Raw genomic sequence first — 25,033 nt, 5'->3', positions numbered from 1 at the left:
TATATTTAATTAATTTATTTATTTTTAATAATTAATAATTTAGACATTTAATAATCTAATAGATAAATTTAAATACTATTTTAAATACAAATAGGAAAATTATATATTTGAAAGTAAAAAGGACCAAAACGTAATTTTAATAAAGATAATAAAATTGATTAACCCAATGCACAAATAATTATTTATATATTTTGCACTTGGGGCACTAGCGTAATATTAAAACAATAAAGGGGCAAATATGAAAATCAAAAGTCAAAAGGAAACTTCGCGAAGGTAGAGGAATTTAATTTAATATTTATAAAGAGACGAGCCGCACGTAACCGACGGGCGCCGGAGACGGCGGGTAATAGATTCTTACGTCACCCGTGGAAGGAGAGAGTCACTCGCTAGTAGGCGCGTGATCGACACGTACTTTTTATTTATTTATCTTGTCAAATTAATATATGGTTTTGTTAATCGTAACTTATTCCTCAACTTTGTTTTTACTCATAGGAGAATTCTACAATTTTAAAAAAATATATATTTATTTAATTCTATAAAATGTAAAAAAAAAAAAAATAATAAGAATTTTAAAATTAATTTTATATTATAATAGTTTAATTAATTTTTAACAAAATTTGTATTTTTATAATTATTATTTTCTTTACTTTTGGTGGGGAATAGTTCGAAACTTGAGAGTGGGTGCAGAGAGCACGTGCTCTGGTTTCGTGCCTTAAAACTGTTCACGTGACGATGACGTGGCAACTTATTTTATTGTCAATTCCGTCGTTTTGTGGTTTGACTCCGTCTATTAACGGGGGAAAACGGAATAAAAGGCCAATCTCAGTTGAAGGCGGGAAATGCTGAATTATAGCGAAAGTCATCCATTTTGGGTCGAAATGACGTAATTGTCCCTTGGATTAATTTTGTTCTTACTGATTTATAATAACTAAAAAGGAAAAAACATAAATTTTAAAAAGAAAAAAAAAAAAGAAAATTAAATTTAACTTCTAAACTTGTTTATTATCTTAACCCTAATTTTTTAAAAAAGTGATAATTTCAACATTAATAATATTTAATTATTAAAACCATAGAAGATTAGAGTTAAAAAGCCTATTTATTGAAATTCATGAATTTTTTAGATATTAGTCACTTTTTTTTATTAAAAATAATAAATTTATGAAAATTTTATGTTATATTTAATTAAAAAATTAAGACATAATATTATTTTTTTTAATATTAGACTTAATTTTTCCCAAGTTTATAAATTTCACATATTTTTGTAAAATATATTTAAATTACAAGCTAAAATTTAAAAATAAAATTAAAATTTCAAAATTGTGGTTTTCAAATTAGCTGAGAAAATAATATTTTTATGATTTTATTATAATATAAAATTAAAATTTAAAAATAGAGATTAAAAAAGAGTGGGGGTAGAGAAGGGAATAAGTTATAGATGCAGGGGCAATTTAGTAATACAGAAAGTAGAATGACGAGGACGGAAAAAAGAGTGAGAGAATAAAATACAGATATGGTGAGAGAAATATAAAGGAGGAAAATAACTTCTTTAAAAAAATAATTGATTTTCTTTTATTTTATTTCCCGGACTTGTAGCGTGATTGGAATGCAGTTAACAACCGCGTTGAGATCCGGATGCCTCTCTCTCTCTCTCTCTCTCGCTCTCTTTTTGCTCAAGGATCTATTTTGTTCCTTATCGTCTTGCTTGCGCGTTCTCTTTTGAAGCAGATTTTCCACCAGCCAAGAAAGAGAGATAAAGGAGTCACTAAGAAGATTGCTAACAAACCCTGGGGGAAGTGGAAGAAGAGGAGGAAGGAGAAGAATTCTCTCTGTAATCGTCTTTTTCATCTGATTCAAGCCCTACAATTCATTTGCAGCGCCGAGGGTTGTGTATTTGGAGGCTTAAGGAAGGGGATATTGGTTGAGAGGGTTAGTTTGTGGGGGCTATTTGAGTCGGTGCTCAAGTTTTTTGAGCTTTTGATTGTGTGATTATGTGCCTTGCGAACCACAGTTCTGGTTTGTGAGGTGGATGAAATTGGTTGCCCAGTTGTTGGAATTGGAATTGGAATTGGCTGTGGTTGTGGGGGCGAGGTGCTAGGGGTTTTTGTACTGGTTTTTGTGTGTGTTTGTGGGGCATCCGTTGTTCGTTGATGCTCATGCAATTTTCTTGCTTTTCATGCCGCCAGAACCTTTGCCGTGGGACAGGAAAGACCTCTTCAAGGAGAGGAAACACGAGAAGTCGGAGGCCATAGGGTCTGCGACCAGATGGAGGGACTCTTATCATGGATCTCGCGAGTTCAATCGGTGGGGTTCTGCTGATTTTCGAAGACCTACTGGTGAGTTTTGATTTTACTCTATTGTTTCTCGTTTGAACTTCTTAGATCTCTGGTCGTCTAATAAGCAGGTTTCATTATCGTCGTTTTTTTTTTTGGTTAAAGCTTTGGTTTTATTCCTTCTCTGTGATTTTGCCTCCTATCCCCCAAATCTGCCCGTATGTTTTTTTCTCTGCTGGTATTGATTATCTATGTCGTTCTGTATTTTCCCCCTGAAGGTCATGGTAAGCTGGGTGGTTGGCACCAGTTTTCTGAAGAAACCAGTCACGGTTACGGGCCTTCTCGGTCATTCAGTGACAGGGTGTTAGAAGATGAGAGCTTCCGGCCGTCAGTTCCTCGTGGAGATGGAAAATATAATAGAATCGGAAGAGAAAGTAGAGGTTCTTTTAGTCAGAGAGACTGGAGAGGTCACTCCAAGGAGAATAGCAAAGAATTCGGAAACCCGTCCCGAAGGCCATCATCGCAGGATGCAAGTTCTGATCAGAGGTCATTAGATGATACGGTGACATATTCCTCTCCTCAATCTGATTTTGTGAGTGTGTCAGATAAAATTCACTCTAAGGACCGTAACGATAAGGTTGGTGGTGTTTATGGGTTAGGAAATGGCCCGAAGTCTGATGTCGAAGTTTCCCTCGGCTCCACTGATTGGAAGCCGCTTAAGTGGTCCAGATCTGGGAGTTTGTCTTCTCGAGGATCTGCTTACAGCAGTTCGACAAACTCGAAGAATGAAAAGACTGATTTACCTCATAGAGTTGCATCTCCTTTACAAAGCCCTTCTGCTGAAGCTACTGCCTGTTTGACATCTTCTCTGCCTTCTGAAGATGCAATTTCAAGGAAGAAGCCAAGGCTTGGATGGGGTGATGGATTAGCTAAGTATGAGAAGGAAAAAGTTGAGGTTCCTGATGGAAGTCTGAGAAAAGAAGTGACTGTTCTTTCCAGTAGTAGTGCTGAATTAGCTCATTCACTTGGTTCAAACTTTGCTGAGAAAAGCCCCAAAACTTTGCCCTTTTCAGATTGTGCATCTCCTGCAACGCCATCCTCTTTTGCTTGCAGCTCATCATCAGGTGAGCCTTTTCCATTGAAAAAACTTTATAGACGTGATATTTTAGTGTCTTTAAGTGCTTTATTCTTGTAATTAGTTTAGTGTGTGTGAAAATCATTACAATATTTATGCGTAACCTATTCTTACAACCTTTTATTAATTCCTTAACTATTGTGCTAGGCTCAAGTTGGCATAGTCAATTTAAGATTTAAGAATGGGAAATGGGNTTTTTTTTTTTTTTTTTTTTTTTTTTTTTTTTTTTTTTTTTTTTTTTTTTTTTTTTTTTTGCATGGATTATGTGTGATGTTGGCTGTACTGCAGTTTTACGATGACACATGCAATTATTAGGTGGACATTTATGCATGTGCAGTTAAAGGTTTTGATGGTTGTAAAGAGAATTTTAATTGAACCTGGGCAAAGCAACTTGTATGCAGTAGAAACATTGAAGTGAAGGGTAAGAAGTTGGAATTAGCTGGTGGAGTTTGGTTCTGTGCACCTATATCGTGATAAACTTTTAAGTATTAGGCTTGCATTAATTTCTCATATATTGGACTTCTTATGTCTTTTCCATCAACTTATGAATCTCGTTATTAAACTATGAACAATTGGTTTCTGTTAAGGTTTATGGGTAGTTCCTCTCTGATTTAGCTGTAGACCTTTTCGTTTCCTGTATTTTGTAACTACCTTGGCACAAAACTTTTATTACCTAATACATTCCTTCCAGAACATTCTAATTATAATGTCCCGATCAATTGTGGTCCTTTGATATTCTGATTCAGGGTTTTTTTGGGTAATATCTTCCCCATAGCCCCTGTTGGTTTGGTTGCGTTTTGTGGGGTTGCTTTTGTTTTTCTCTTTGTTTGCTGAATTGTAGGTGCCTCAAATCTAGAAGAAAGTAGTTGGGTGGGTACTTTTAGTAGCCTTTCGTGATTATGAGTGAAGAAGTATATACTTGAATTTCAATTTTAGAAGTTGTAGTATCCGTTTTATTTCTTTCTTTCTTGCCTCTGTATATGCTGAACAATTTTTTTTTTATTTCTTCTTTTTGAATTGAATTCAATAGGCTTGGAGGACAAACCATTTAGTAAGGCAGCAAGTGTTGATGGCATAATATGTAGTTCACCTGGGTCCAGTTCACAAAATCATCTTCAGAAATTATTTTCTAGTATAGAGAAGGTGGAGATTAGTTCAATTACTAATCTAGGATCGTCACTTGTTGAACTGTTTAATTCTGATGACCCAAGTACAGTAGAATCATGTTTTGGGAAGTCTACATTGAATAAGCTGCTGGCATATAAAGGTGAAATTTCAAAGACATTGGAAACAACGGAGTCTGAAATTGATTTTCTTGAAAATGAACTTAAGTCTTTGAAATCTGAAAACGGAGGGAATGTTTCTCATCCAAAATCTTGCAGTGCCGTGCATTTGGTGGAGAGCGTGCCATATTTCAAAGAACAAGATGGTGTCTCTTGTATTGCCCCTCGTCCTGCTCCCTTGAAAATAGTATCTTCTTCTGATGCAACAGTTGAGAAAATGCCAGTATGCATTGGTGACATGGGAATTGAAGATGTTGGTACAAAGGCTGATGAAATTGATAGTCCTGGAACTGTGACATCAAAATTTAACGAACCATCTCGAGTAGTAAAGGCTGTTGCATCTAATCTTGTGGAAAATGACCATTGTTCTGAAGCTACAGATTCAATTGTACCTGACAAGATGGAAGGAAGTTTTAAAAAGTCTGGGCCCTTTGTTGATGAACATTTAACAATTGGCTCTGGTAATGAATGCATTCTTGCTAAGAGTTGTACCAGTGAATCCATTTATGGTGATTTGACGATCCAAGCTGATAGTGGATCATCCCTCCGTGATCTAATTTTTGCACGTAATAAAGAACATGCAAGTAAAGCGGCAGAAGTAATTTTTAAGGAATTACCAACAGAAATGTGCAAGATCAGCACTCAAAGCACCAAAATTGTCTCCTGCTTTGAGACAGAGAAACTCGTTAAAGAGAAAATTGCAATGAGGAGGCAGTTTTTAAAATTCAAGGAGAGTGCATTAACCCTTAGATTTAAAGCTTTGCAACACTCATGGAAAGAAGGGTTGCTGCATTCTGTGAAGAAAAGTCGCTCGAGGCCCCAAAAAAAGGAATTGAGTCTAAGGGTGACACATTCTGGCCATCAGAAGTACAGGTCTTCAATTCGCTCCCGTTTTGTACAGCATGGTAAGATTAGTTTCATCTTTCCTTCAGCTGATTATCTTTTCTTTTCCACTCCAGACCTACAATTCTTTTCTATCTCAAACTAATTCTTCAAATGTTATATTTTCTATTTTTAATTAAAAATGATTTACCCTGTTTTTGTTGATGACCGAACTGCTATGTACTTGATTTTCTTTTTAAATTTAAATAGAATGCTAATGATGAAAATCTAGGGAATTTTCTCATCTGCGATGATGTATCATCAAGTATTATTGTTTATTGAAACTAGTTTTCAATTAAAAAAAGCCAGCCTGTCTATACACTTCTTGTTGTGATTTACAATTAGTGGGAGCTGTTCTCTTTATCTTGTATTTTATACTTCCTTACTTTCTGTTGTCAGCAGGTTGGTTTTAATTGGTGGATTGTGTTACTAGGCTTGTTATGTTCTATTAAGATTTGATTTCATTGCAAATTATGATAGCGGAATATATATATTTGGCATACAACATTTGAGTATTGACGATCCAGGTTATGTCACAACTTAAAAAAGCTTGATGAGGTTTAGTAAATGTGTTCGATATTTTCCTCGTGGCCAGAGAACTCAGACGGAACTTTCTTCAAAAAGATGCATTTTTATCATTTATTTTGTTGGCAGTCTACGTTTTTTGACATCTTCAAAGTTGTTTGTGGGTCATTAGATTCAGAGCTCTGTAGTAGTTCGTGTTGATGAGTATATTTTCTTCTTCCCCTTTGTGATTGCTTGGTAGCCGACTATTAATCTATCTCATTTCTAAACTGGCACCGTTCTAATATGTTGAATGGTTGAACACACAATTCCATCGTAAATTTTTTTCTCTATTAATCATGAAATGTCGTTATGATTTATGAATGCTTAAATTTTGATTTTTCAGGAGAGAGTCAGAACCCTGTTGTTAACTCTGAAATAGCTATTCGTTACTCCAGCAAGCTGCTGTTGAACCCACAAGTTAAGCTCTACAGGAATACTTTAAAGATGCCAGCTATGATTTTGGACAAGAATGAAAAGATGGCATTAAGGTTCATATCTCATAATGGGTTGGTTGAAGATCCCTGTGCTGTTGAGAAGGAAAGGAACATGATAAACCCTTGGACTTCAGCTGAGAGAGAGATGTTCTGGGAGAAATTATCGTTGTTTGGAAAGGATTTTAGGAAAATTTCTTCCTTTCTCGACCTCAAAACCACAGCAGACTGTATCCAGTTCTACTACAAAAATCATAAGTCTGATAGTTTTAAGAAGAATAAAAATTTGGAGTTGGGGAAGCAAGTGAAATCTTCTGCCGTCACATACATGCTAACATCAGGGAAAAAATGGAATCCGGACGTGAATGCTACTTCCCTTGATATTTTAGGTGTTGCGTCAGAAATGGCAGCACAGGCAGATGGCAATATTGGAAACCAGCAAAATTGTAATCGTCATTTGGGCATGGGAGGGGATATTGGTTCAAAAGTAACATGGAGTGCTAGCACTCCTTCAAATAAAAACAATTTGGATGCTCTTCAGACTGAGAAAGAAACTGTTGCTGCTGATGTTCTTGCCGGTATATGTGGTTCAATATCTTCAGAGGCCCTGAGCTCTTGCATTACAAGTGCTATTGATCCCAGTGAGGACCACAAGGAGCGGAAGTGCCACAAGGTGGATTCTGCAACGAAATTTCCTTCTACGTCTGATGTCATGCAGAAAACTGATAATGAACCTTGTTCAGATGATAGTTCTGAGGATGTAGATTCTTCAAATTGGACAGATGAGGAAAAATCGATCTTAATGCAGGCTGTGTCGTCCTATGGTAAGGATTTTGATATGATATCAAGATGTGTCGGATCAAAGTCTAGGGACCAGTGCAAGGTTTTTTTCAGCAAAGCTCGGAAATGTCTTGGATTGGATTTGATACATAATTCTGGAGATGTTGGAACACCTGGGAGTGGTAATGATTCCAGTGGGAGTGGGACCGACACGGACGACCACTGTGTTGTGGAAACCTGTGGAGCCCGCAGCAGCGATGAATTTGTCTCCAAGTCGGTCAATGACTTATCAACTTCTGTTATCATAAATCATGAAGAATCTGTTTCTGCTGTGACTGCCAACATGCGAAATAGTAGTGAATTTGAGGAAAGTACAGCTTTTGAACAGTTGGATGTTACAGGTGCTGAGGCTGTTGGAAACTTGGTTTCTGAGATTTCGAAGGAAGAGGATGTGCCCAATCTAGATTCTCATTCTGCCTGTAGTCTCACAAATCCTGCTGCTTTTCCAAGCCAGCCTGCACATGACCACAAAATTGAAGGCTGTTCTGAAAATACTGAAGCTTGCAAGCGCTGTAACGATCCTGACATTCTGAGACCTGAATCGGTGGCCACAGTAGATGAAAACTCAGCAGCTGTGAGTGAGAGCAGAGCTACAACGGAGCTTGCATTTGGAGGAGAAGAAGACGGAAGTGACACTAATTTACATGGGCAGAGTATGTTACAGCGCTCCGTTCAGGATTCGACTGGGTTTAATTCCAATCTTGCTCTAGAGGCCTTGGGATTTGATCCACAAATTTCACATCCAAAAATTCTTAAAGTGGATTCTGTAGCGAACAAGTCTTGTATCAAGGATGAAAACTCTCTTGTTGTCAGGAATTCTGGTCCTGGTGTCATTGGAAGGGAAGAAATGCTTAACCAAGATATGTTTCCATCAACACTTGTTTTGCAGGGGGTTGGTGATGCTCACCAAAAGCCTATGAATAGAGATGACTGTGCTGATCACCAAAATAGATTGTCGCGCCATATTGAATCATCTGAGTTCCCAAGCAGCTATCCTTTCAACAAACAAATTGTTGAGGACATAAATAGAAATATCAATCACACAGATTTTCCTGCTTTTCAAGGGCTGTCAAAGATCAATTGTAACGGTACATATGTTGCTGAGGACTGCTATCTTCAAAATTGTAACAGTTCCAAGGAGCCGTGCCACCAGGCGGCTGAACTTCCTCTTTTGCCTCGTAATGTAGAATTGGGTCATGATCATCAGAACACTTCATGCAGTGGCAATGCTTCCGATTCGGATGTTCCACGCAGGAAGGGTGATGTGAAACTGTTCGGTCAGATACTAAGTCATGCCCCTTCCCTGCAAAATTCGAGTTCTGGTTCTAATGATTGTGGAGAGGAAAAGGAATTTCACAAGCTGAGGAAATCATACGATATGGGAGAAAATGTTCCGTTAAGGAGTTATGGTTTTTGGAATGGAAGCAGAATGCAGACTGGGCTGTCCGCATTGCCTGATTCTGCCATTTTACAGGCTAAATATCCTGCTGCATTCAGTGGCTACTCTGCAACGTCTCTTAAAACCGAACAGCAGCCATTGCGGGCACTTGCAAATAACGGTGACCGAAATCTTAATGAGCTGGTGTCAGCTTTTCCAACTAAGGATGGAGTGGTCGATTACCAGTCATACAGAAGTCGAGATGGTGTCAACATGCGACCTTTCCCAGTCGATCTATTTTCCGAAATGCATAGAAGAAATGGCTACGATCCGCTATCTTTATCGAGCTTACAGCAGCAGGGAAGGGTGGTTGTTGGAATGAATGTTGTTGGAAGGGGAGGGATTCTCATGGGTGGTTCTTGTACTGGTGTTTCAGATCCCGTGGCAGCCATTAAAATGCACTACGCAAAGTCCGATCAGTACGTCGGGCAACCTGGTAGCACGTTTACCAGAGAGGATGGGAGTTGGAGAGGAGGAGGCAATGGAGATTTAGGCAGCAGCAGGTAGCAGTAGATGTGCACTGGGGGCCCTCACAATCGTTTGGGAGGAGATCCTCGCCTGTATCATATGATTAGTCTGTTTCAAGTTAAGAAGAAGTGGTAGGGTAGGAGTTGAAAATTGAACCAATGGGTTCTGAAAAATCCATCTTTTTGGTTGAAAGAAAAAAAAAAAAAAGAGGAAGAGATTTTAGGGGATTGTAATATTGTAGCAGTCTTCTGTATTTGTTGTATTTGATTGCAACACAGAAAATAATGTTCTAAAAACTGGGAGCGGCCATAGTCACACAGCTCTCTCCTCTCGTACAGGTCGAGCCTTCCCAACTTCGATAGCCTAACCTACCTGACTCCTGACATTCATTCACCCAGTGGAGGTTAGTAGTTTTGGTCAGCTTCTCCTTTGACCTTTTTTTTTGTTTCTTTTCTTTCTTTCTTTGTTTATCTTATACTAGTTTAGTTGTATTTGTAGGGTTTAGGAGTATTTTGTAGCATTTCCCTTATAATATATAGTCATCAAAATTTGTCTTGTATCATATTTCCTTGTCTGTCTGTATTTTAGATTTTGTATGACTAACGTGAAGAATGATTAATCTTTGCCAATGGGGTAAATTTTTTACTGTGCCTTTTACTTTCACTGTTATATATAACCAATGAATGTGTGAGATATGAAGAATTTTTAACTCTTTTGTGGGGTTTGTGGCTGGAGAAATATAGAAGGCTATAAGTTTTCGTCTTTTGAGTATCTTACTCGGGATCGAGTACAAGAATATGATCGATCTTGCGTGCCTTTTACTTTCACTGTTATAACCAATGAATGTGTGAGATATGAAGAATTTTTAACTCTTTTGTGGGGTTTGTGGCTGGAGAAATATAGAAGGCTACAAGTTTTCGTCTTTTGAGTATCTTACTCAGGATCGAGTACAAGAATATGATTAATCTTGCGTGCCTTTTACTTTCACTGTTATAACCAATGAATGTGTGAGATATGAAGAATTTTGAACCCTTTAATGGGGTCTGTGGCTGGAGAGATATAGAAGGCTTCTTGAAGATAAGTCTTGTCTTTCGAGTATTTTACTCGGGATTGTGTACACGAATGATTAATCTTGCCAATGGGGCGAATTTTTTACTGTGCCTTTTACTTTCACTGATGTAACCAATGAATGTGTTGTGAGAAATGAAGAACTTTTTAACACTTTTGTGGATTTGTGGCTGGAGAAATATAGAAGATAAGTCTTCGTCTTTCGAGTATTTTACTCAGTGTCATGTACAGGAAATTCTTCGTCTTTCGAGTATTTTACTCGGGATCGTGTACAGTTAATTTCCTCTTGGCCATGTCATTGTTACAGCAAATTTTTTTTTTGTAATTTCTTTTAATGGTGGATATAACTTGTTGGGTCCTACATTTTGAATAAATTCTCTTCTGGTGGAATTAGTTCAGTAAACTATCATTGATTAAGACATGAATTTGTTATATTTTCAAGTTAAAAAATTATTTTTCAATATTTTCTAGAAGTAATTATTAAAATGAAAAAAAAAAAAAAAGATTTAACATCTTTGTAGGTCAACGAATAATTAATTTATGACGTCACAGTAATTTTCCTTATATATATATATTCTCAAATATTTATTAAAAAATTGTTGAACTTCCTGTTTTATTTTCCAAGGGTTGACTAAATTTTTAAAAATGAAAGTTTCGGAATAATAATTAAACATAAAAGCACAAAACAAATTTATTATTCTTGTTTGGAAATACAAAATTTTAAACAAATAATTTTGTTAAATTAAATAATAAAATTCCAAAAGACTGGATCTTTATTTATATATATATTTCTTAAATATAATTTTGAACTTCTTTTAAAAAAAATTAAAAAATATTTAAGAAATTTCAAAAGTAATATTAAAAAAAGTTTAAAGATGATGTGAGTGGTGGATAGATGGTTTTTGTTTATATATCTCTAAATTTTTATTTAAAAAAATATATAAATGCTACCTTTAAAATTTTATAATTATTTTTAAAACGTATTTTAAAATTTTAAATTTCTTTTAGGTATTTTAATTAATTTATCTCTAAACGACTGTTTTAATAATCTGCTTATTTAAGTATATTTCCAATTTTGGGATGGAATTTGACGTTCCAAATAATATTCTAAGTTAAAACAATGCAATAAGTCAACTTTTATAAACAAATAAACAAATCGTAACAATATTTGTTATTTAAATATGATAAAATATTCCAATGTCAATCAAATATTTCCTCTGCTTACACCTGATTTCTTCTCAACATCCCTTCCACCTTCTCCCCCTCCCTGTATTCGCTCTCCACACGCCTTCTCATCGTTTTCTTTCAGATTTTTGTTTTCTTCAACACAAATTTTCGCTTACGATTCACCACGATTTCGGACTTCATGCATAGGTATTCAAATCATTTCTCGTTTCTTCTGCTTCTTCTTTGTTTCTTCCGCTCTTGAGTCTTGATTTTCGATGTATGCTGATCATTCTTTGGTTGAGATTCTGCAGTTTTGTGATATTAGGTGTTGTGTTGATTATTGATGTATATAATGTTTTACTAGAGATTTATTGTTTTTGTGCGTGATTTGATGAACTATCTCTATCTATGAATCATTTAATGGAAAGTTGATTTGACATGCCGTAATTCACATTGTTTTTACTTTTTAAGCAATAGATTTCAAATATTTGGTGTTTTGATTTCATTTTGGTTTGGAAATTCATCTGTTCTTCTCTCCCTGCTACCAGATAAAGAGAAAGAAGGCATATGAATAACTAGGAAATGGGGAAGAAAGGGAGTTGTTTTTTTGGAGTGAGGAAAGTTCTCAGTCACCATCATGAGAAGAAAGACAAGGTTTGAATTGAGCTACTTCTGTTGAGATATATTCTTCACTGTTTTACAATCATATGGAAATCTGCCCTTTAACTTCGATTATATTATCTCAACAGAAACCAAACAAATGTAAGAATAAATGGTTCCAAGAGGAGGAGAGTGTGGATGTGATTTCCTTTTTGGAACAATCCCAATTGGAGGTTCTTGCACAGCCTCCTATGATAGAAACAAGCGAGCTTGCGCATTTGGAGGCTGCGGAGCCTTCTCTTGCTGAAGCTCAGCTGGCTGTGGATGTTGAATATCCACCTAGGTTTATCCCTCGTCGGCCAGAGATGTCGGAGGAAACAGCTGCTATTATGATTCAAGCTGCGTTTCGTGGATATACGGTATGCTCCAGTTTACATTGCGGTATTTGTTAGAAATCACGAACCTCTAAAATGGTATGATATTGTCCACTTTGAACATAAGCTCTCATGGCTTTGCTTTTGGTTTTCCTAAAAGACCTCATACCAATGGAGATAGTATTCCTTACTTATAAATCTATGATCTTCCTCTTAATTACCCAACGTGAAACTACTTCTCTCAATAATCCTCAACAATCCTCCCCTTGAACAAAGTACACCGTAGAGCCTCCCCTGAAGTTTCCTTCTCTAGAGCTATTGAACAACCTTTCCTTAATCGGGGCTCGACTCCTTCTCTAGAGCCCTCGAACAAACGAAGTACACCGTTTGTTCGACGTAGTATTAAGATCTTTTAGGGATTAGAAACATCAGTAACTGCTGTCCATGAGTTTAAGATTATTTGTTCTTTTTAAAAACTGTTTCTACCTATTGGTAGTTCAAGAAATTTATAGAATTCACAACCAAGTTTTATTTGGAGTTGTATATCGATTGGTCGTACCTTTATTTTCTGCAGAAGGGGTTCATTGTTTCTTCAAAACAAGTTCTTTTGAACACAATAGCTTTAAACTTTGGTGATATATCGGCTGAAAATCCAATTGTACATCAGCCAAGAGGCTTATTTATAGTCAATGTTGCTCATTATTGAGAAATGAGAACCTTAAATGTTGGAGTTTTAAGCTCATTCTTTTTGCTGTTCCTACTGAAATTTCATGAAAGTATTTCTTGTTATCATTCAACTCTGTCCTGGATTTTGAAGAGTTTTTCTTCTACTGGATACAAACAAACATCGGTAATGATTTGCATCATGATTTTCCCCGAGTGTTTTGCATTTCAGAAATGAAATGTATGAATGATTCTTTTGCATTTCTCAATACAGGCACGGAGAGCATTGAGAGCTCTCAAAGCGTCGATGAGATTGAAGGCGTTGGCACAAGGGCAATCTGTCAAACGGCAAGTGGCCCATACTTTAAAATACATGCAGACCATTACTCATTTGCAGGCAGAGATTCATAAGAGGAGAATAAGAATGTCGGAAGAAAATCAGTCTCTTCATCGGCAACTTTATAAGAAACGTGAGAAACATGTCGAGAAGTTAAAATCTTCTGTAAGTTCTCCTTTGTTCCAACTGTCTGTAGTGCTTGTATAAACAAGTCTGTCGCTGTGCTGTGCAATTATGAACTTGTGGCCCCTGTATTACAATTACCTTTCTGGTCAGTACTTGAATACGTTGTTTCGGTTGCTACTTGTTCGTGGTCTTTGTATATACATATGCATGCTTGCATCCATACATGTAGTATACAACCCAGATTTGAAGGTTCAAGCCTAAACTAAAGGTCTAATTATCATCATGCTGGTCTTTTTTTCTTTTCTTTCCAGTTTCTTATTTTTGTTTAACAGTAAAGTGTCATTCATCCAAGTGTTGGTCATTGCTGTAACTTCATGTATATATCATTGTAACGATTGCTTTTCCACTACCCTCCTTTCTGCCTCCTGCATTTATCTAAGAATCAAACTTCAAGTAGTGTAAATGTGTATTTGTTGAAAACAATGGCGTCCTCCATGACTTGCATTACAGATGGACAATGACTGGAATCACAGCACCCAATCTAAGGCACAAATTGAAGCTAAATTATTGAACAAGCAAGTAGGTGCACTTAGAAGAGAAAGGGCTCTGGCTTATGCTTACTCTCATCAGGTACCACATGTTTTTCTTTATCCCGTAGTATGTGCTTGCTGAGTTTAATTCATAACTCTGAAACACAATGATTTTATTGGTCCGAACTTAGAGGACACTTTACCTGTTGGGTTAATGTAACAGTCCAAGCCCACCGCTCGCAGATATTGTCTTTTTTGGGCTTTCCTTTCTAGATTTTTCCTCAAGGTTTTAAAATGCGTCTGCTAGAGAAAGGTTTTAAAATGCGTCTGCTAGAGAAAGTTTTTTACACCCTGATGTTTCATTCTCCTCCCCAATTAATATGGGATCTCATAATCCACCCCATTTGGGGTCTAGCATCCTTGCTAACACACAGTCTCGTGTCCACCCTCCTTTGATGCTCAACCTCCTCGTTGACACATTGCTGGTGTCTGGTTTGATACCATTTGTAACAACTGAAGCCCATAGCTAGCAGATATTGTCTTCTTTGGGCTTTTCCTTCCGAGATTCCGCTCAAGGTTTTAAAATGCGTCTACTAGGGAGAGGTTTCTACACCTTTATAAATAATTCTTCGTTCTCCTCCCCAACCGACGTGGGATCTCACAGTTAAAGGGTACTTCAAAAAGTCCATATAATTTGCAATCCTGATGGTATTCAATCGTTATGTAATCGCCTTAGTTCTATGATTCTGCTGAATGTATTTCTTTTTGATAGAAAGTTGCTAATGTCTATAGGATATCTCACTGCACTAGCTTTCTCTATAAGGTAGCTTTTAGAAAATCTCTTGTAGGTACCATTAGCTACTCCTTGCAGTTTTGTTCTGCTCATAGTAGGATTGTTTGTCAAGTTCTGTAAACAATAATTTCGATTTGGTAGCGTTCCTTTTAGAAAGTCATGTGAAAATAAGTTTTTATCTATCATTAACAGCCAACATGGAAATTTTTTTCAAGAACTGCAACCCCCAGTTTCATGGATCCAAACAATCCCCACTGGGGTTGGAGTTGGTTGGAGAGGTGGATGGCAGCTCGTCCATGGGAACTCCGAATCACCGACGAGCAACTGGATCACATTTCTGTCATGAGCATTGCAACCCGTGCTTCTGTGGTTGATATAATCCAAATTTGTGCTCGTCGTGATCAGATCTTTTATACCAAGCCTTCTCTAAGGTCTCCTACAAGCCAACTGCATAGGCATCATTCTTCTTCAACTTCTAAGCCACTATCTCCCTCATCTAGCAGAAACAAAAAGAATGCAGCCAATTCAGGGATAAGCAGCTGGGGCGCGTATGATGTCAATTCAAAGCTCTTCCGGAGGCATACTATTGGAGGGTCATCACTCAAGGATGATACAACCATTGCCAGTTCACCTTCAGTTTCGAGTCACACAACGCCATCAAAGGCTGCCAAGACTCCGTCCCGGTTTGCAAGTTCATCTAGAACAGAGAAGAAAGGAACAATGGAAAAAGGATCTACAAGTACAGGTTCTGCAAGGAAGCAGCTTTCCTTTACATCTCCTCCTGTTAAGCCAAGGAGGCGATCTAGTCCTCCATTGGTGAAATACTAGCCAAGCACATAAAACCATGAGAAAGTTCGATAATTGATTGATTGATCGTCGAGTTCGTCGAGTCGACGAATCCATTCTTTCATCACCTGCATTCTTCAACAGCTTCTATTTGACCATTTGGGTGAGCTAATATATATGTTTCTTTGGTTTTTTTAGTGTCTTTTTTCTCATTTCCCATACCGTTGTTCTTCCTGAAATTCTTGTTTGTTTCTGGGTGGCTTTTATCTATTGAATCCATTTGTATATTTGTTTGTCTATAATATTGTGAGAATCCTTCTAAGTTATAGTATGGATTATGGAGTATGTGCTTTGATTTTAATTTTATTCTTCCTCGGGAAATATAGATCGGCGAAACTATCATCGAATAAGAAAAATTGTAACAACCCTAGCCTACCGGTAGTAGAGTCACCCAGTGAGGAGGTTGAGCTCTTAAGAGGAGTGGATTGTGAGATCCTACGTAAGTTGAAGAGTGGAATGAAGCATTTCTTATTAGGATTAGACGCGTTTTAAAATGGTGAGGCTAACGACGATACGTAATGGGCTAAAATAGACAATATCTATTAGTAGTTGCCTTAGGTGGGTTATTATAGAATTATTGTTAGCGTTAGCATAGCTTAGTAATTGACATATACTCCTTCCCTTGATGTAGAAGGCTTCATACCCTTCACTACGTTGTTACATTAACATTTTTAATGACGACCTCATGTTGAAGTTAATTGAACACAATCATATAATGTGAATAAAAGGAGAGCATGTCAGGCTAATAGGCTAAAATGAAAATAATTAATAAATTTAATTAGAGCATAATGTCATAAAAAATAATAATTTACTACATTGATTTGATTTAAATATTAAGAAAACAATTAAAAAAAAAAAGTATAAATATTTGGGTGTGTTAAGTAATTAACCGAACTTTTGGGAAAAATGATAAATTAAAAAGGAATAACTAGAGGGACCGGAACGCAAATTATGAAAGTTTTTTAAAAAGAAAAAAAAAAAAGAATTAAATAAAGACACGTCATATGGATAAGGAACTCCTCCGGTTTAAAAATAAAAAATAAATAAAAAAAACATTGAGAAGCGGAAAATGGGACAGAGCCCAATATTCGAAGCTTCCTCCCGCCCCACCCTACGTAGCGCTTACGTCACATTTATCCGTTTCCATTTTAATTTATTTAAAACCAATTTCCTAAAACATAAAATAAATTTATTTATTAACCAAAAATTCCTAAATAAACAGCTTAATTAAATATATTTATATTTAAATATATGGAAAGTTTTGGACTTGGTTATAATTTTGTAAAGTTTTAATTAATTTAGATTATTTGTTAGTAATTTTTTTTATTCAACTACTTTTAAAAAAATAAAATTATTAATTTCTAAATCTTTTATTAAAATAAGGAGAGGAAATAAATGCTCAAAATTAATAAAGATGGTTATTATTTATTTGATTCTCGCATTTTTCTCCAATTTATATTAATAATTTTGTTGAAAATATGTTTTATATATTAATTATAAAAGTATAGGTTTGGGTTATTTAAATTATTTTGAAAAAAAATAAATAATAATAATTTAGATTGAAAAAACAAAGAGAAAAAAATGATAGGCTTTTCCGGTCTCAAAACTGCTGGTTCCTTCTTCTTCTGCTTCGTCTGCCACTCGTCTCGCTAAGGAAGCATTAACCAAAGCCTTGCCCCAGATTCCACTCGTCTTCTTCTCATTTTTCCTTTCAATCTCTGCTACAATGGCGACCTAGAACTCTCTCGTCTCTTTGTTTCTTTCTGCAGAAATGGATTGCTCTTGAGCGCTGCCGAAATGTGTGATACGCATCGATTTCAACTTCGTCTCTTTGGGTTTTGTTGGTTTCGGATTCAATTATCGCGGTGATGCTTTTGTTCAATCGGTTTTCCTCACCGTCTGGTAGTGATTCTTTTGGATTTATTGATTGAGAATTTCATCTAGTTTTGTACGTTGTTTCCTTTCTTATTTTAGTTTTATCTGTGTGAATGGTGTTTGGATTACTGGTGTCTGTGGAGCAGTCCGTCGATTTCGTTGAAGATTTGTGTAGTTTTAGTTGTTTTCAGTAATGGTGTCTGCTAATGACCCTATCGAATCTTTTTTCAACTCGATTCAAGTTGTTAAAGAAGCGCTTTCGCCAGTCGAATTGGGCTTCCGAAAAGTAGCGAAAGATCTTGAGTATCGTCTCCCCGGGCATAGGAATGAGGACAATTTCATAAGATTTATTTTGCGACCTAAGGATGAGGATACGCAGAACGAAGGTGTGATCTATGATACGAAGAAGGTGAGTCCCTGTGTCGTTGGGGATAAACGGAAGCAAGGTACAAACGTTCCAGTAAAGGCTTTCTTGGGAAACTTCTCGCTGAAGCCAGTAAATTTGGAGGCTTCCGAGAGTGCATTGGAAGAGGAAGATTTTGCTAAGGAGGAGGCCTCTTGTGGGAAGTGCTTTCAGTTTGCTGTCTCTTGGTCTTTCTTGGTTAACAATGTTGTTCGAGCACTTCCCCGCCCTTTTAAGACAATTAAGAAACGATTACAGAAAACGGATGAGGAAGAAAGGGTAGGTTTGTGCACGAAGCAAAAAGTTTCACGTGATTCAAAACAAAGGCAGAAGGAGAAGCAGCATACTAAATCATTTCAGGAAAGCTTGAGGCACGATGAAGGAAAACATGTGCCATTTGAGTGCTTAATAGGTTTTGTTTTTTATCAGTTGACACAGAATCTTCAGAAGTTTGATCTTGAGGAAGAAGGAAATGTTGATAAGAGCTATGATACTTCCTCACCGTCACCATTGGCCCCTCAGATTGATCATTTCAAGGCTGTGGCAAGCATTTGGGAAGGTCGAAAAGCAGAAGTAAATGGGTTTTTGGGGAACTTGAGGTTTGCAAGAGTTGGAGGTGTTCCATCAGGCATAGTGGGAGTCAGTTCTTCTGTGAACGAGGGGGATGATGGTGTGTCTTCTGAGAATAGGGAAGAAACTAGTGGCATTTCACCACAGAAACTAGCGAGTGGCATCCTAAGCATTCCTCTCTCTAATGTTGAGCGCTTGAGATCCACATTATCTACTGTGTCATTGACCGAGCTCATTGAGCTTTTACCACAAGTAGGGCGGTCTTCTAAAGATCATCCAGACAAGAAGAAATTGATCTCAGTTCAGGACTTCTTCAGATACACAGAGGCTGAAGGTATGCTCGAATGGTTCATATTCTTTTGCGTTAAACACATTACTTTCTGGTTTAAAAATTTAATGTTATTATCTTGCCATTGTTATTTTTCAATTAAATGATATATGTATTGAGCCTGCTTTCTCTGATATTTCTTAATCACATTCTTCTTCAATTAAATGATATATGTATTGAGCCTGCCTTCTCTGATATTTCTTAATCACATTCTTCTCGGAACTTGTACCCTAGAGTGACCAGATGGATCTGTATCAAGGAAAATCCAGGGATCTAAATGATTGATTAAGGACTTGTCATCTTCTATGTTCCTCTTTTATTAACTAAAGCTTATGCCCAAGGTTTTACTGAGTTTCTGTTTCGTCACATCAAGGAAGGCAATTATAAACCTGCATCTGTGATGAAAAGTCATGAGCTCATGGTCATTACTGACAAAAATGATGTAGTTTGTCTTTTGATGTCTCCATTGATGTCGCCACTCTCCTACTATCACCCGATTGTCCATTTACTTAATTTATTTAAGGGGGAAAAGGTCTGTCAACCTAATGCTCTTATACAGGAAGGAGGTTCTTTGAAGAGCTGGATAGGGATGGTGATGGCCAAGTGACTATGGAGGATCTTGAAATTGCCATTAGAAAGAGAAAATTGCCCAAACGATATGCTCGAGAGTTCATGAATCGCACTAGAAGTCACATATTCTCGAAGTCATTTGGTTGGAAGCAATTTTTGTCTTTCATGGAACAGAAGGAACCAACCATTCTACGTGCATATACTACTCTCTGTCTGAGCAAGTCAGGGACTTTGCAAAAAAGTGAAATATTGGCATCGCTTAAGAATGCTGGGCTCCCTGCTAATGAAGACAATGCTGTTGCTATGATGCGATTTCTGAATGCAGACACTGAGGAATCTATCTCATATGGACATTTCCGAAACTTTATGCTGCTTCTTCCTTCAGATCGACTGCAAGAAGATCCACGGTAAGATGGCTTTTTTAATTTGATATTCTGAGGGTATATCTTATGGTCCAACTTTTTGGCAGTTGCTTGAGGTTCTTTCTACTAAAATATGAGAAAGGAAAAAAAATGAGTTTTTTTCTTTTGCTATATTCATGGAGTAATTGAAGCTTATTAGCTGAAAAGAGTCAACTTAGTTGGCTTGGATGATATATTTTTGTCTTGAGATAACCATATCAAGTGTACAGTTAAAATGGTACCTGACATCAGATTTTTGGATTTAATCTAATACATCACTAGGAAGAATATCTGTGTATAAATGGTATTGTGTTGACTTCTTTTGAGATTTTTGATAATCCAAGTGCCCTTCTTGCTGTATGGAAATTCAAAATTTATGATGTTACCTATCGTGCTGCTAATGATTAACTCCTTACAGATGACATTGTTTCCTAATTGAGTTTTCTAAGGGAAAAAAACAAAAAAAATCTATTTAATGGAGTGACCAACTTTCATTTTGTAGGTAAAAGTATAAATGGAAAAGGGTCATACAAGAAACAAGTCTTGAGCCAGAAACTTATAAGGGACTCTAGTTGTTGAGAATTAATATTAGAGGGTACTTGCAAATATTATAGTTGTTATCTGTGATTTTGTGCTTCAGTCATAATTATATTATATCTGAACTTAAAGGTATATGGCATATATCTTGTGTGGTTATTTTCACTTTTCTTATGGCTATCATAAAATTGGTTAAGTTGTATAGTAATTTTAGGTAGCCAATGGTTAGAACTTGCTAATTTTATATTGAACATGAATTTAGGATTTGTTTATGATTTACCAAGATTTTTAACGTTATAACTTCTTTAATAATGGATACAGGAGTATCTGGTTTGAAGCTGCTACAGTTGTTGCTGTTCCACCACCTGTGGAAATACCTGCTGGCAGCGTTCTAAGATCTGCATTGGCTGGGGGTCTTTCTTGTGCTCTGTCTACTTCTTTAATGTTCCCAGTCGATACAATTAAGGCAAATTCTTTGAATCAATTTTAATAAGTCTTGGTTAAAATTCTCCCACTTGTCCTATCATGATATACTTTTTCAAGGAAAATTTCACTTTTTGATTCTTTAAACTTCAGACTTGTTGATGGTTTGATCTCTTCTCTACAATATGCTCATCTTGACTTTTTTTTCTTTTTCATGGTTTTCAGACTCGCGTACAGGCATCAACATCAACTTTCCCTGAAGTCATATCCAGGATTCCACAAATTGGTGTGCGAGGTCTATACCGAGGTTCAATTCCTGCCATTCTAGGACAGTTTTCAAGGTTATTTTCTTTTCACCAAATCATCACTAATTAAATCGAGTTTTTTGATGTACCATATTGGGTATCAAACTGTTGATACTTTCTTTTTAATCTTGTAGTCATGGTTTGCGAACTGGAATATTTGAAGCAACGAAACTTCTTTTGATAAATGTAGCTCCAACACTCCCAGACATACAGGTGATTTTTAGGTTTCTCTGTCTGGTTATCATTATTTTAATAAACATTTTTGGTAATTGATAAAGTTACAAAGTAAGTATCTAAATCAAGTGGTCATGATCTTTTCACTAGCTGGTTGCTTTTGATTTTTCTTACACCCTTCCTCTTGTATATTTTATTTGGACCTTCATGTATGTTGTTTAGAATGTTAATAGTGGTGAGTATGACTTGCATCTTCATGTACCTCATGGTATGCACAAGTTGCGTCCATGAATTTTAATGTCTCAGTGGAGACTTTAATTTCCAATCTTCGTATTTCTTTCAATTGGGCATAAAATATTGACATCTACTTATCTGGAAGGTTGAAACTATGCGGTTACTTTAGTCCATTTATTTTGATTTAGATAAACTCACCATCTATGCTAGTTTATCTGCCTTGATAAACTGGCTAATTTATTTTAGGCAACTTGTTACATGATATATTGATATATAGTAAAGTTAGGGAATTTTATGTGTTTTGGTATCTCTTACGTATTGTTATTTATATACTTCAGCACAAGCCCAAAGCTTCTCCTAAAAAATGTATAAAATTATTAAGAACTATGATTCGACTGTTACGTAGACCATCATGCACGCTCTTCTGCATAAGATACACCCACATTACAGATGCATCACCCCCATTTCTTCATTCAATTTAGGATGTGTTCTGCGACCTATTATGATGCACCATGGGATCTTAGATTAATGACTCAGCACTTTTTGTAGGTCCAATCCCTTGCATCGTTCTGGAGTACATTTTTGGGGACTGCAGTGCGGATCCCATGTGAGGTATTGAAGCAGAGGTTGCAGGCGGGACTCTTTGACAATGTAGGTCAGGCAATTTTGGGGACTTGGAAACAAGATGGCCTTAAGGGATTCTTCCGTGGGACCGGTGCCACTCTTTGTAGAGAAGTTCCATTCTATGTTGCCGGCATGGGACTTTATGCTGAATCGAAAAAGGTGTGATTTGTATTCCATCTATCAACCTCTTTTCAAAATTAAATTTTCCATTACATTTTTCCTACAGAAATTCTTTGTTGTAGCTTATTTACTCGTCTTTTTTAGATCCATGGTCAAACCATATGAGATTCTTAAACAAATGGCTTGAAAATATAGGTCGACCACCTAATCCATCTTTTTCTGGGAAATGGGACAACTTGGCCAAAGACTATAAGTCATCTTTTTTAAAATTCTATTGGCATCATTAAAACCTCCTGGACAATGCATAGTTTATACAAAGAATTTAACTTATTTTTGGTACTTTATCCCCCAATATTTCCTCAGCCACATCTTCCATAACTATAAGGCAGCTTGTCATATTCACTAAGTGAAAGAACAAAGAGAACTGAAAGTATTACACTGGATATAAGGACCACAATCTTTTACCTTCCCTAGTATTAATGCGAACTCCAATTTGTAGCTGGACTTGTTACTGGAATTCCTCTTCTAATTTATTTATTTATTTTTGTTTAGTTTCTCCCCAATAGAAAATTCCTATTGGCTTTGCTCTCCTCTCAAACATCTTTCTTCAGTACATCTCTTCCTGTATCAAAGAAAATCTTCTAGGTAAAAAATGCATAGGAGGTTATGGTATTCTCCCCGTTTTCAAGTTTTCAACTCTAATTGAGGAACGTTCATCAAAGAGGGGTCTAAGTCTTGAAATAGTCTTCCAAGGGCTGATATAACTTCCCTTAATGACAATTTAATCAGAAATTTCTTGCCATATATGCCTGATGATATTTTTCCTAAGTACCCATTTCTTCACTGGAATCCTCCAAAGCCACTTTACAAACAAGGCCCCTTATTTTTCTTTAAGATATCAACACCTAGACCACCTTTTTCCTGAGGTAAAATCACAGTTGCCCATTAACTAAATGTCTAATATTGTTCTCTATGCCTCCACCAAATAAAAAATCCATCGAGTCCCTTCAAATCAACACTATCGATTAGGATAAAAGTTGGAAGGTCGGAAAATACTGCAATAGCCAACGTCTAGTGTCTTCCTTAGAGAGGTTGAAGTATTTCCATCTTTCCAGTTTCCGTAGCTCTCTTTCTTTAATTAAGTCCTCTTCAGTATACCCTTCAAAGTTAAAATACTTGAGGAACAGCCGACACTCGCAGCCATAAAAGCCACTCTTTCCATACTGATATTAATATCATAAGCAACACATTTTCCATACTGACATGTAAATAAAAGAGTTGTTTGTGGGTCTATTTATTTGGCATGGAGAAACCAAATCTCCTTGCCCCGAGGGTAGTTCCATTCTGTTGGCAAAACTTGGATTCCTTTATTAACCCTTTTGCATGGTCACTTGTGCCCTCTTTTATTTAATTCATTTTTGCTATGAAATTTATGCTTCCTATCAAAGAAAAATGAAAACGAAAATGTACACAAACTAACAAACAAAATGCCTCAATTGTTGTACTCTGGAAGCTACATTAGAATTTGAAACCCATAATTCACCTATTCGTTTAGATCTACCACTAGTCACAATGAGGCGACTGTTGTTGACATGTTCTTTACTGTTTGTTTAAAAGGCTGTTCAGAAACTTCTTTCACGGGAGCTTGAGCCATGGGAAACAATTGCGGTTGGGGCATTGTCGGGCGGGCTAGCTGCTGTTGTTACAACACCTTTTGATGTGATGAAGACAAGAATGATGACAGCTCAAGGTCGATCAGTTGCAATGTCATTTGTTTTCATTTCAATTCTTCGCCACGAAGGCCCCATCGGTTTGTTCAAAGGAGCATTGCCCAGGTTCTTCTGGATTGCCCCCTTGGGTGCCATGAACTTTGCAGGCTATGAACTAGCAAGGAAAGCAATGGACAAAAATGAGGAGCTAGCAGCAGCAGCAGCAGCAGCAGCTGCTGACCAATTGTCTCAAAAGAAAGCAGCAGCTGGTTCTGGTTAAACTTCTCACCCCTTTTTCTGGATGCCTTCATAAGGCCGTGGTTTTGACTTGGAGGTATCTCATCCACGTTAACCCGCACTCTCTGTGTGATTGTTCTGGGTTTTCTTTTTGCTCGCACTTTTACAGAAATCAGTTGCGTAGATTTTCATCCGTCGACATCACTGCCATTTCCTTCAAGACTTGATGTTTCCCTCGATCGAACTTTTCTTAGCTTTTTCATTTTGTATGTCGACACTTTGAGTTTCCCTCACTATGGCAATTTAGGTATAAAGAAGGATATATAAACTTATGCCTTAATGTATTTTGCCTGAACAAGTTCAAAGGTGCTCATTTTTGTACATTTATGCCAAGCCAACCATTTTGTTTTCCAATCTTTTCATGTTTTACATACATTTTTAATGTACATATTGCTGGGATCGATTGTATGCTTGATTATTGCTTATAAATGTAATCTTTAGTTGATGATAAATGCCATTGTTTTCAGACAATCCTTATCTATGCCATTCCAGGATACAACGTTTAGTTCATAGAATGACCAAAAACCTGTACAAGCATAGGCGAAGCCGAAGTTCAAACTATGTATATATTTGGATAAATTCTATGATGAATAATATTCCAAATTTTCTCTTCACTTTGGATTAATCGTGAGTTTGTAATAACCA

At 36.6% G+C, this 25,033-nt stretch overlaps 3 protein-coding genes across 3 annotated transcripts; all 3 read left to right on the top strand.

Moving 5' to 3' along the window:
• Positions 1-1,628: 1,628 nt before the first annotated feature.
• LOC111780021 lies at positions 1,629-9,975 on the top strand. Its single transcript, XM_023660274.1, has 4 exons — positions 1,629-2,333; positions 2,549-3,394; positions 4,436-5,593; positions 6,481-9,975. Exons 1-4 carry the CDS (start codon positions 2,174-2,176, stop codon positions 9,351-9,353), a joined length of 5,037 nt encoding a protein of 1,678 aa, XP_023516042.1. The 5' UTR covers positions 1,629-2,173; the 3' UTR covers positions 9,354-9,975.
• A 1,640-nt stretch (positions 9,976-11,615) lies between these two features.
• Positions 11,616-16,080, top strand: LOC111808494 (protein IQ-DOMAIN 1-like). The gene is made up of 6 exons (XM_023694505.1): positions 11,616-11,756; positions 12,098-12,203; positions 12,299-12,568; positions 13,461-13,688; positions 14,160-14,279; positions 15,165-16,080. The coding sequence occupies exons 2-6, from the start codon at positions 12,132-12,134 to the stop codon at positions 15,798-15,800; spliced, it is 1,326 nt and encodes a 441-aa protein (XP_023550273.1). The 5' UTR covers positions 11,616-11,756; positions 12,098-12,131; the 3' UTR covers positions 15,801-16,080.
• Positions 16,081-17,388: 1,308 nt separating this feature from the next.
• Positions 17,389-24,742, top strand: LOC111778634 (mitochondrial substrate carrier family protein C-like). Its single transcript, XM_023658570.1, has 8 exons — positions 17,389-17,720; positions 17,840-19,000; positions 19,554-19,971; positions 20,824-20,968; positions 21,151-21,266; positions 21,365-21,443; positions 22,188-22,421; positions 24,000-24,742. Exons 2-8 carry the CDS (start codon positions 17,887-17,889, stop codon positions 24,369-24,371), a joined length of 2,478 nt encoding a protein of 825 aa, XP_023514338.1. The 5' UTR covers positions 17,389-17,720; positions 17,840-17,886; the 3' UTR covers positions 24,372-24,742.
• The last annotated feature ends 291 nt before the right edge of the window (positions 24,743-25,033 follow it).

Source organism: Cucurbita pepo, chromosome LG01 (assembly GCF_002806865.2).
Source record: "Cucurbita pepo subsp. pepo cultivar mu-cu-16 chromosome LG01, ASM280686v2, whole genome shotgun sequence".
NCBI classification, from domain to species: domain Eukaryota; kingdom Viridiplantae; phylum Streptophyta; class Magnoliopsida; order Cucurbitales; family Cucurbitaceae; genus Cucurbita; species Cucurbita pepo.
This window is presented reverse-complemented; position numbering and strand designations above follow the sequence as displayed.